General features: G+C 49.9%; 5 protein-coding genes across 5 annotated transcripts; 2 read left to right on the top strand and 3 right to left on the bottom strand.

Annotated features, from left to right (window-relative positions):
- Positions 1-833: 833 nt before the first annotated feature.
- Positions 834-1850, bottom strand: Z518_01355 (uncharacterized protein; the record flags this gene model as incomplete). Its single annotated transcript, XM_013421955.1, has 1 exon — positions 834-1850. One exon carries the CDS (start codon positions 1848-1850, stop codon positions 834-836), a length of 1017 nt encoding a protein of 338 aa, XP_013277409.1.
- Positions 1851-3135: 1285 nt separating this feature from the next.
- On the bottom strand, positions 3136-4009 carry Z518_01354 (uncharacterized protein; the record flags this gene model as incomplete). Its single annotated transcript, XM_013421954.1, has 2 exons — positions 3136-3449; positions 3886-4009. 2 exons carry the CDS (start codon positions 4007-4009, stop codon positions 3136-3138), a joined length of 438 nt encoding a protein of 145 aa, XP_013277408.1.
- Positions 4010-4289: 280 nt separating this feature from the next.
- Positions 4290-5657, top strand: Z518_01353 (uncharacterized protein; the record flags this gene model as incomplete). The annotated part of the gene is made up of 2 exons (XM_013421953.1): positions 4290-4563; positions 4615-5657. The coding sequence occupies 2 exons, from the start codon at positions 4290-4292 to the stop codon at positions 5655-5657; spliced, it is 1317 nt and encodes a 438-aa protein (XP_013277407.1).
- A 1105-nt stretch (positions 5658-6762) lies between these two features.
- Positions 6763-7840, bottom strand: Z518_01352 (uncharacterized protein; the record flags this gene model as incomplete). Its single annotated transcript, XM_013421952.1, has 2 exons — positions 6763-7743; positions 7796-7840. The coding sequence occupies 2 exons, from the start codon at positions 7838-7840 to the stop codon at positions 6763-6765; spliced, it is 1026 nt and encodes a 341-aa protein (XP_013277406.1).
- A 1684-nt stretch (positions 7841-9524) lies between these two features.
- Z518_01351 (uncharacterized protein) lies at positions 9525-11453 on the top strand (the record flags this gene model as incomplete). The annotated part of the gene is made up of 1 exon (XM_013421951.1): positions 9525-11453. The coding sequence occupies one exon, from the start codon at positions 9525-9527 to the stop codon at positions 11451-11453; it is 1929 nt and encodes a 642-aa protein (XP_013277405.1).
- Between the last annotated feature and the right edge of the window lie 788 nt (positions 11454-12241).

The raw sequence follows: 12241 nt of genomic DNA, 5'->3' as shown, positions 1-12241 counted from the left end.
TTGAAGAGAGCAAACTGTCCCAGCCGCCAACTCCCCCGCGAACCGCCGTCTCCGAAGACTAGCACGGGTTCCTTGATCAGAACAAAACAAGAAGCAAACAACTTAGAGATCTTCCGGCTGTATTGGAGAGTAAAAAACAGATGGAATGACGCGACTTAGGAAGGTTACGCGAGACGCGAAGTACGGATTGCGTGACCTCTCTCCTCAATCCAGGCCTCTTTGCAACCACCGCGTTTCTCCATAGTCAAAGAATATGGGATGAAAATATGGTGATCGAGGCCAAGTTCAAAGCGAGGATACGACGAGAGCAACAGTGATATGCGCCACAAAGTTTCTGAATCATTGGATACCTCGGGCCTTAACTTTCTACCTCCTACTTCACGCAACCATCAAATGCGCGGTCGCGACATGTCACTCGATGCACACCGAATCCTGAGGCCCGAGAAATGGCAGAAGGCATGGCATAATCGTTTGTAGCTCTGAGCACTGTAGTCTCAATCCTTCTTCCGTGTTCATCTGTCTTTTGAATTGGCCTTGTGCCACCGGTTTCGGGACCATGCAGAACCTGACACAAGGCATTGTAGCCGGACAGGGCCATTGCTCTTGGTGCTGAGCGATATGCCTTGGGTGGATATTGCAATTGCAATATCAATATTCCCACTGGCTGACGTGTTTCGAGAAGTCAGTATACCCTCTCGGACGGGAAACATTCCCATGTCGATCTGAGAGGCGTCCTCCCCATTTTAGTTGTCATTTCATCCGTCCTTCTCTCACAGCTTGCAGGTGTCTAGCAAGGAGTCTTCTGCTGCTACGAAGACCGAGTCAATTCGCCATTAAAGGTGCATGCCAACATCTGTGTCCTTGGTCGTATCAACCCCGGCACCCTGCTGGATAGCTTCCAATAATCGAGGAGAGACATGTCGGCTGTTACTCTCTTCTACCACTCCAAGCAGCTTCACGAAGAAGTCTTGTCGGAGCACCTCCATCAGAATGTCGTCAGCCTCGATCATATGAGAGGCTGCGTAGCGGAGTATCCCACCGTACGGCTGGTTGTTATCGATATTTTGTATGTACTGTGTTTCGATAGCAGGCAGGCTGGATGTTGTGATCGCGGCCCAGTCGAAATGGGCTAGTCTTGCAATGAAGTCAAACAATCTCGCTTGAGATATCGTCACGAGCTGCTTGCCCTTCTTGGTCTTGATATCTCGTTTAGATTTGAACAACGAAGTCCAGTCGAAGAGAATGGAGTAGACGTCAGGATCGTTGAATACTCTCCGCCAGAGGAGACCCTGACCTTGTGCTTCACCTAAGTCATTACCCGCAGCCAGCATGGTGACACTAGTTTGACAGTCCACGGCATGCAGAGCTTCGATGACTTCCAAGGCGCGTTCTGCAATCTCGGTGCTTTCCGACGACAGCCAAATTGTGAACAGACATTGAACAAGGCTGGAGCTTGCGGCGACGAATGAGGCACCGCTAGGCGAGTCTGCGGCTTTGCGGAGATATGACAGACACAGAAGTTGAACTGCCACCGAAGGAGAATTCAGACCTTCCTCAAGGGTCTCGGCGGAGATGGTGGTCTTCAATTCATCAAAAGGGATTAAGGACACAACGCGCTCCAATAACCGGGTGAGCGGACGGGGATCTTGCTGGAGAGTTTGGAGAAGTCTCTCTCCCGTCCCTAAAAGTTGCCATAGGGTGTCATTTGGTGTTAAAACGTCAAGACATCGTTCTGCTCGTTTCAGGAGTTCTTCACCCAATAGGACAGATCCCGGTTGGGATTCAACAGCGGCGAGATGAGTAAAAACTTGGCTGAAAAGACTATCTCGATCCTCGACAATGGCGTCCATTTCGAAGAAATTGTTCGAAGTTGTTCTGGCTGATCAAAGATCTGCATGACGATGTTTCCAAGGCATTTAAGACGGGGACACTAGCGAGTTAGTGGGTACCTCGCCTAACCTTCCATTCCAGCAGCCGCTCATCTTGCTTTGCTTTTCTGTTGGTGCTTCATGCCGACTGAACAACTGAGGGAGCACTTCTAAATATTATTGACTTCAGTTTCAATCTGCATCAATGTATACAAGCCGCTCAAAACTATCGCCAGCGGCATACAATGCGCCGTTAATATCTCCACTGTCTGGTGTTGCTTATTCGCCTCAAACCCTGGCTCAGTGAGTTTAACCTTTTGGAGCTGGCAGAGGCATGTACTCTCTGGTAGGACAATAGTGGTCCCGTGAATCTTGTACCCTCCGATGCGAAGGAAGACGGGAACCAGGCCCAGATAATACAAGAAGGAAAGAATCATAACCCCCTGCAGCCTGTCAGAGGACAACACCAATATGATTGACTTGTATTCCCTTTTCCACCAGGATGCCTCAAGAACGGAACCACAAGCATGAACATTGGCGCAATCAAAGAAGAAGGACCCACCGGCAGCCAGATCTGGATGGACGAAGCGCGTGCTTAAATGGTCCTGAATAACGCGTGATCAGAAGTTCGATAATCGGGAACCAAGAAATAATGGCTCGAGGATACCATTCCACGTCCATGATGAAGTTGTAGGCATCGCCGAACGGGATTGCAGTTGATCATGATGATGGATGGGATGAGGTGCAGGAACAGACCTCCTGACGGGGTGCCGGTTGGCCACGTCCTGCCCAGAATCGTCCGAACGGCAGAACGGCCTCTGTGGCTATCTCTTGATTGACACGAGAGTGGCCGTAAGTGACCGCCATGGCGTTTCCTAGTGCTGGCAAGACGACAAAATAGCTATACCCACATGGCTGGTCAGAAAAATGGTGTGATGGATGACCTACTTAAGCACATGCGCAGTAGTATTGCCAAAGACTCGATCCGTGAAGAAGCTGCAACTGTGAAAACCGCTCTCAGACACTTTTTTAGTGTCGCGGTGGCATGGTAAGAAATGTTGACAAGAATATACAGCAGCCCGCAAGTGGCCACGATAAGCGGACCTGCAATTTTCAGGGTTCTGACCAGGATTCTTCACCTCATTCAGCATATAGGCTGGATTGGACCGCCCGTGTAGTTTTCAGCAACAAGATCCTCGATTCCACCTGTTGAGACTAGGTGAGAGGCGAGTGTTGTACCGGCCCAAGCAAAAGAGCTCAACATCTTCTAAAGAACCATGGCATAAGGGATTGCATTGTTGATCAAACCTGTAATTGCAATGTGGAAGCCAGCACCAGGGTCGAGAATTCTTTTGATGCCTCCACCCAAGACGACCCAGCCGGTAACGACGATGAAGAGAAGGATGACCAACTTGATCATGCCGACAAGGCTCATGACCTTGACACCAATCTTGGGGATGAGGTCATGCATCCGGGCGACCAAAATCATGGCGGACGCAGCAATATCACGCTTGTTGTGTTCAGAGAGCTCTGTTCCAGTAGTGTATGCAATGTCGTTCGCAAACCTAATGCATCCGGTCGCTACCAGCAATGTTCGACGTTAGCCGTGGTCTCTGGTGTGTTTCAATTCCTATGCTTCGCAAAGGGGCAAGCACCCAAAATCCCGGCAAGATTGATTATATCGCGAACATGATCGTTGCAAAGTGTATAGGTCTTGAATATGCAGCGTCAAGATAGACTTTCTCGCCGCCACTCTTTGGGATCAAACAGCCCAGTTCAAGCCAGAAAATCAGACCCGCCGTGGACATGAAAATCCTAGTATCCACATGAAAAGTGCGGCACCAACACCTCCAACGCTGGAAATGCAAGCTTTGGCAATGGGAACTCAGGAGCGGTCCGCGTTCGAATGCTGCAGAGAAGTCTGACCAATTGACCGTGAATCCCTTTTCCCCTTCGGTGTTAGAATCTTCGTGATCAGAGCTTCTACCAAAAACCAAGTATTAAAGTCGGTACTTACCATGGGACCATCTGCTGAAGAATTCCGAGATTTTGTAAATCGTAAGTCGAAAATTCTTAACTTTATACGTTAGAATGATTCTAACTTCAGGGTCCCCGGCTGCTGTAATGAAGTTGAATTCCATATCTCTGACTTCGATATCTCCTGCCACATCGATTCGGGCTCGGCTCCCGCAATCAATCTCGAGTCATAAGGAGTGGGGATCACTGTGTTCATGACGGAGGAGAAAAGCACAGAGGATTTCACGTGATGAAACACGGGCTACTGCGGAGCATTTGGGCCGCCACTGCCATAGCCATCGCAGCCTGATACCCCAACTCAACAAGGCTTTGACCTTGAGTAGGTCCATCTAGACTCTATAGTCCAATTTTCGTCTCTCTCTCGGTCTTTCTGAGACTTCAACCATGGCGCAACTTAGCGATCACCCTCTGATATCCACCAAACCCTCTGATACCGGTCTCCTCGTCTCTCTGCACCCTCTCGTCCTCCTCACAGTATCCGACCAAGTCACAAGACATTCAGTACGAAAACAGTCAGGCCCCGTTGCGGGCGCACTTCTTGGACAGCAAAAAGGGCAGGAAATTACAGCAGAACATGCATTTCAAGTAGCGTTGGTTCAAGGTCCAGAAGGTCAGTGGCAGTTCAACGAAGTCTGGATGGGAACAAGAATTCAACAGTGTGAGTGCTTCGAAAGCCCGTTCCAGTGGCACACCGACTTATATCTGTTAGATAAGGATGTTCACAAAGCACCGGCTCTCGAATTTGTTGGATGGTTCACTCTTTGTCCCAAAGATGGGCCTCTCCCGGAACTCGTTCCCCTCCAGAAACAAGCAACCACTCTCTACAATGACAACGCCATCCTTCTTGCTTTACACCCAGAATTGATCAAGACCGCCAATATGGCAGGTGGGAAGCTGCCAATATCCGTCTACGAGAGTGTTCTCGATGTCGAACCGCCCAAAGGTGATGGTTCAATGCAGGTCGATGGGGAGGAGTTATCTGTGATCAAGTTCCGACAATTGCCATACACGATCGACACCGACGAGACAGAAATGATTGCAATTGATTATGTGGCCAAGGGAGCCGGCAGTGCCGCAGCAGTAGACGAGACATCATCTGAAGAGCGAGTCCCAACCCCCAAGCCCGTCGAATCATCACAGGCAGATAAGAAAGGCAAGAGACGGGCTGATCCACTACCAGGAGCCACAGAACAGAGAGAGACGAACGGGGTAGAGGAGAACGTAAAAACACTCACTGTCGAAGAAGAGGACCAAATTGCCAGCATAACCACTCGGTTGAACAGTGTAAAGATGCTGCAAGCCCGCATTTCTCTCCTTCGCAGTTTCATCCAGTCTCTCCCCCCAACCTACATTTCCGACCAAGATTCTGCTTCACTGACTCCTACATCACCGGATCCCTCTCACCTTCCACACCTGCGCGATATACAAGCCCTGCTCACGCGCCTATCTCTGCTGACGCCAATTGAATCTGCATCTTCCGTACAGCCTTTAGCGGCCGTCTCACAAGCGCAATCCAACGACGTCGCTTTAGCCAGCATGCTCTCGATCCTTGGTCAGGATATCCAGGCCATGAGTGAGCTTGGCCGCAAGTTTGCAACGGTTGATAACAATCGTGGCTCAAAAGGCAAGCTCGGCGGCTCCAAAAATGGTGGCGTTGCTGGAGGTGGAGCCGGTGCATTCGCAGGCTTGGATGAAGCTGATGGCCGATTTGGCGGGGTTGCGATGAGCGGTGGAAGTACTATGATGGTGTGAGCAGAGATGCGTTGGAGAAGGAATTTACTTGCTCTAAGGCTAGAAAGGGAACGACACCGTCTAACTTCGAGGTCGAGCTCATCCTTTTCCCAAATCCAGATTATCAATGCCCCAGACCCTGCTCCATGGCAGTCAGGGCCTGATTGACACAGCCCTCACGAACGCAAATCGGATGTCGGGCCCCAAATTTCTCGGGATCGTGGGGGTAAGCTCTGGACCACAACATGAGAGACGCAGGGTGCTGGAATTGTGGAAGTCTGCCCTCGACGCTTTTCAACGAAATCAGAAGGGTTCCATGATACAGATACGGATATCACTATGAACGGAGGTAATTTAGCATAGCAACGGCGTTCAGACAGACATTTTCAGACCGCTCGGTGCGTGAATCGGCATATTGCGTGCTGGGAGTGGCAAATGAAAAGACTGACAAGGGTGAATAAACGCGAAGACTTGAACTTAAGTCTCTGCTAAGACGGAATCACATATTCAGTGACTTGATCTATTAAGACTCTGCCAGTCTTCGGCGATTCATCTTGAAATGTGCAGGTCAAGGTTACTTGGCGGAGCCTTGCTTTGCGATACCCGCTGATTCTCACCCATATTACTCCGTACCAAACGATCCGAACTTGAAAACTCCTACGATTAGTTCTGATCATTACGATTTCTGTTTCTGTCGCTGTCGCTGTTCCTGATTCCGTTTCCATTCCTGAGATCCATCCATTCATCCAATCATAGTCACAAATAGCCACCAGAACAACAACAACAACAGCAGCACGACCAAAATATATTCGAAGAGCGGACTTCGAGAAGGAATAAATGAACGCCATTCAAAGCAAAAGTGGTTCTCTACTACTGCCACTGCCAGGAAATGAAGATAGAGGTCATCAGAACCTTTTGATGTTTAAACATGTATTCGTGGGAGACATGTAAACTTTTGTAGGACTGTGGTTGGTCAGACGAGACCATACTATAAATGATCGATATCAATGTGACGCCCGTAATGTGAACGCCTACGCTGATAGTGTCGTTAACGAGGAATGGAGTTTGTACACCCATGATAAGGAGCCAAACGGACTAGAGATCATGTAGCCATGCCGGCCGTATGCTAAGACACAAGAACGTCTGGAGGCCTTTCTCTTTGAAATAGACGAAGGCGGAATTTCCTCTTGGGCGGCTGTTGGCTCCCGGTCGGTGGTGAAGGAGGGGCTCCGGAGATATGAGGTTTCGAGTTAAATGCTGCTTTCGCCTCTTCGGTCGAAGGTAATGGTGGAGCAGACGTGGTTGAGAAGTTTCTACCCTCGGCGGTCATGCTCTTCTTCTTGCGGATGGTCTTCATTAGTCGGCTGATATGGAGTTGTTTTTGGTCATCGAACGAAGGAGACTCTGGTGGTGGAGGTGGAGGGAGACTCTTGTTCAAATCCGGTGCTGAAAATCTGACAGGCCGAGGGTTATCCATGGATTTGGTACTGCTGCTCTCAGGTCTTGAAGGCCCCCCAGCCACCAGGCGCAGTGTACGCTTGATTGTATCGACCTCGACCGAAGGGTTATGCACTTCGAGAGACTTGTGTACACCAGCGTTCGACGTAGTTCGACTTTTTGATGTCGTAGTGGTTTCGTTCCGGAGACTGCTTCCAGGTTTCTTGGTGCTCGTGATTGATTTTCGAGCGGCGTCAGAAAATCGTCGAGCCGATTCACCAGGGGTCAAGCCAGCGCTCGTCAGGGGAGTTGAGAAATCAGTGGTAGTTAAAGTATCGCGGTTGGAGGTCTCGGAAGGAGTGGCGGTGTCGTTGGGTAAGTCAGCGACATGACGTGCTACAGCGGAGGTAGCATTGTCAGGTTCCGACCTTTGCTCTTGTTTCGCTTTCTTCTGCTGTGGAGCATTGCTTCCTTGGATCTGGGTTGCTATGTATTTGAGAGGATCGTCCGACATGTCATCCGAATGTGGTACATTGGCCAGCACCAAAGCACATATCCTTTTCAACTCACCCTCTTCTTGTGCAGTGAGAGTCTGTCTTTCAATCAAGGGCGAGTCAGGAATGAAATGAGGGTCGTCGGGGTCTCCAAGATATTTCTTCGGCGTCAGGGACTAGGCACATGTGAGCGACTGGCTTTTGGCAGAGAGGATCAGATGTCCATACCGTAGGGTTCGTCCGGAGCGCAAGCTTCTTGCCCACCGCAGCCATCTCGTTTGTATTCCGGTTAGACTCGGCAAGGAGGTGGGCAAAGAAAACTGCAGATAGTAGTAACCGATTCGAAACCCAAGCTAGTTGTGATCAAGAGCTTGGAATTTTTTTTTTTTTTTTTTGGAGGCCTTTTTACTGCATGTTGCTCCGCGACGGGTTCATGGAATTTGTCTTTGCGTTGTAGGAGACGATATATTCCAGAGGGTGTATAAGCTGACGGATATACTGGCAACGTCAGAGTCGTGTCGCGAATACACTGGCCGAAATGGAAGAAGGAAGAAACGAGTATGTACCGTGGATGGATATGATGCTTGCCGCAGGCTTCATGACTTCGGTCATAGTCAGCACACCGTTTCAGCTTGAGCCTACTTGGTGAAGTCGATCTCTTTGAGTGGGCCATAGTCAACCCTGGGTTCAAGGCCATCCCAGCGGCGGCTTGTCTGACCAGTGAGATGGGAAGGTTAGCATCTGGCCTATCTCGCACCACGTTCAGCTTGCAGGACTATGGACAGAAGCTAAGCGAGGCTGGACTTCGGGTGATTGAGAAGAAGCCGTGTGATATGGAGTCAGCGATTGGCTTTGGTAATTTGGGAAATTGAGATGGCAGACAATGCAAACCTGCAAGGAGAGCGCAGGGAACCAGGGGCGCCGCGAAAGTTAGCGAGGCGAGAGGAGAAAAGCCAGCCAACCAAAGGCGACTCGGCTTCCCGAGAGGCCCTTTAGCTTCATTTTGCTTTTTAGGCTGCCCTCGAGTGAACCCCTTTTTTTTCTCGCCGAGGCCAGGTCACCCACAACGTACCAAAGGTAAGCTTCTACTGAACAGTATACTCTAGGTATCACCTAAGATAAGCCCAAGCAAGTTACTCCACCATAATCGGTGTCTTCGTGACTTGGCGGCCGCCGTCAAAGGAGCCAAAAGTCCGCGCCGCTTTTTGGCTTTCTTTTGGTCACACGTGATCTGCTGACAGTTCATGAGGCTCTCCGTTAGTATCACCTGAGTGCAAGTTGGAGTAAATGATGACCTGCTGCGAGTAATGACTGGGGAAATCATCTTCCGACACTCCCGGAGGTCAAGATCGCCATTCGAAGGGATATCAATCTGAGCAGGATGCTCCATGGCCAAGGACGATGGCTGCAACTTCAATGCGATTAGGTGATGTGCCAATGAACAAGTGAAGGCCGCTGTACGATCCAATATGTTTGAGGAAACCTCTACAGACTTTTTGCGCCTCCACCATCACGGCACCTCTTGTTGAAGGATATCGGTCCTCAGGCATACCTTTCATCACCAGGATAACGCAGGTACTCATCGTCTCCGGCCGACTGGTTCCTTTGGACGGGAGGAGGCAATCTGAGAGATAGTGACGGTGTTGCCAAAATCTTCAGCCGTGAGAAACTTTCGTACACTCACCAAAGATATTGGTGTGTAACCTGTGTGTGTACATCGTCGATGGCCCCCCCAAAAAGTTCCCCGGGGTCCCAGTCAGGTAGTTTCATGTTAAATTCGCATCAGAAATTAAACCCCAAATCCCGAAGCTTCAGCCTCGTCACATGGCTTCCATTCAGCCTTATGAAATGCCAAGAGCCGTCTCCAAATCGGAGAACTGGCTGCATGCTACCCAAGTTTGTCCAGTGTTCAACCCATACAAAACCACTCGATCCTGTACTGGGCCATGCAAGAGGCATGAGCTTACAATGTCCGTACCGGCACGTATCATACGCGACATGGCGTTTGCGTGTCCTTCAGACACTGTGCCAGTCCTCCGAATCCCAACCCCAAAGAAACCCGGCTACCCATGTTGGAAAAAAGGCGACGGGACAAAAACAGACTTACAGTATTTCCAATCATTCTAATGGCAAGAATAAAAACAAAGAGTCGAACTCGGAAGTAGCTGAGGCCCCAAAATCTTCGGCAATATCAGCAGAAGCTTCAGAAGACAACTCAGTTTCGCAGCGCGTGGAATCTTTCAATCCGTACAGACCTGCGGGACGACAGAAAATCAAAGATTTGATTGAAGATCTGAAGAATGTCAGCCCGAAGGTGGAGAAAGAGTCCAAAGATAGCACGCTGGATTCTCTTGAAGACAGGATACCCATACCGAAGTCACCCATCTTCAATCTGGTCGAGAATGCAGCTAAGAGACGGGGAATCCAGAAAGAGCAACCGACAGACCAAGAATTGGGACAATTGGCGAACAATCCATGGGCCGTGATGCTTTCAAGTCCCCTGAGAAGTTGTCAGGGAAGCGGTGCCAGGCTACCTATGGACCTAATGATTAACTTTGACCTTGTGACAAACCCTAATGACGGAAAGGAATATCTCATGCCAGCAGAACTCGCAAACTTGGATGTATTGGAGAAGGAAATGGCCATGCCGTTAGATAAAGAAGATCGGAAACGATTGAAAAGAGCTGCTGGAAAAGGGGGAGCTGTGGAGGAAACAGTCGACCCTACTCTGTCAGCTCCCGAGTTGGAGACGGATCTAGATGAGTCGCCTGGATCAACAGAGCAGTCGAGCTCTCAACCCTCTCAAAAACGCTACTATCCAACGAGTCGCCTCTTTCCTGATATCAACTTTATGCGTTTCCTGACCATTAATATGACCAAAGGGCAGAAGAAAAATCCCCAGGTCCGAAACGTAGCGATGCACGCGGTCGCTTCATTGGTGCCACCACGGCGAAAGGAGGCCGGTTCTATCGCGCAGCACTACCTGCGTAACAAAATCGAAGTCGACCTGGCCACTGGAGCTATCGATAATCCACCGGCACAGGAAGATCAGTTGCAATACAAAAACCTCCAGTGGAAGCTAGATATCCATGACCGCCTGGTGCAGATTCTTCGGAAGCGTGTGCTGGTTGCTCTTACAGCTTTAGTGGAGTCTGCTCAGACGCGTCCCGTGAGCAGAGGGCCCATCAGGTTGGCTACGTTCCCGATCCCGGAGGGCGCGGAGTTCAAAGACGATGACTTCAACCAACTGGTCCCAATGAGGGCCAGGCCTGTCGCAGCAGCCGCTGAAGAAGAAAGCGGACACGAAGAGACAGAGAACGGCACGACCAACTCCAGCACTTCCACTTCGCACCTGGCAGAAGGCTCTGAAGCAAAGGCTCTGCTAGGCCATCCGCATTGTGTCCCGGGAAGTATATTCCTACATATTGGAGAAACGGACACTTCTGTTCTTCTCCCACCGTCACCTTTAAACGCAGACTCCGACCGGGCTTCGGCTCTCCCACCTCTTCCCGACAACCCTCTCGTTCCTCCCATGATAACGATAGCCGACACATACCGTATGCCCGTATTCCCGCTCCGTGCGATGCTATCTAACGACACTGGACTAGACCTTGATACCCTCAACTCGCTTCTTTCACGGTACGCGGTCCTCGGGAATCCAGATCACAATCGGACCGACCACTTGCTCCTTGTTCGTCCGGGACCCGGCCCCGCAAAGGCTGTCATCAACGAGGTCTGGCGCCTGTGGCGATATCTGGGTGGTGAAAGGATGGGTGAGTCGCTCGGCGAGGCGTGGAATCCAGAGGAGTCTGAGCAGGATTCTACTAAGATCTTTGGGAAGGACGAAGAGATGGGGAAGCCGAAGGAGGAGGTGAATATTGATTGAATGTACAGACCACGGCAGCTGAGGCTTGAATAGGAAATGCTTGAAGGAAAATATGCCTCCTCCCTTGGAGTGTGTAGATATAGGACACAAGATACCAAGAATATACTACATATGTATTATCTCCTCTCACTGTACTGCACAAATTGATATCCCATTCTTGATCTGCCTGAAAATATCATATTAGTTCTGGTTCAAGTCTTGTACATTATTTCCACAAAAAAAAAGAGAGAGACTGAGAGATGAAGGAGAGCTTTTCCATTCTTCGTACGAGGACTCAGCAAAGACAAGGCGCCCTAGATTATGGAACAATGTCCCCCATTTGTACTCCATACACACACCTGATGATCCGTACGGTTTCATACTCATGCTGTGATCATGCTCCATACCTATGTCCGGCGCACTCGAGGCAACGCAACGCTAATTAAAGCCCAAAAAAGAGTCAAGTGAGAAGAGCAAAGTAAATCGTTAACATAGGGCCTCCTATGGGTACCATGGCAATCCTCCGTTTCCGCCTTGACAACAGTATACTGATGGAACAGACCGTGCACGTAAAAGTTCCCCGGGAATTTCGCACATGCCCTTCCGCAATGGCCAGAGAGAACACAATAATACCAACCATCTGAATCCATATGCAGATGGTCAGGTGATAGAGTGGGATACATAATCTGCACTGAAAGTCCCCTCTGGATACGTCAAAGATCGTATACATCGATGAATGAGCGTGGTGGTAGACTCTAGCCTACACGATAGGCGTCGTAGATGACTATAGGGACATTAGCAAGCTTATC

Source organism: Rhinocladiella mackenziei (assembly GCF_000835555.1).
Source record: "Rhinocladiella mackenziei CBS 650.93 unplaced genomic scaffold supercont1.1, whole genome shotgun sequence".
Classification (NCBI taxonomy): Eukaryota; Fungi; Ascomycota; class Eurotiomycetes; order Chaetothyriales; family Herpotrichiellaceae; genus Rhinocladiella; species Rhinocladiella mackenziei.
The sequence above is the reverse complement of the archived record's forward strand: the minus strand, read 5'-3'. Positions and strand labels throughout refer to the sequence as shown.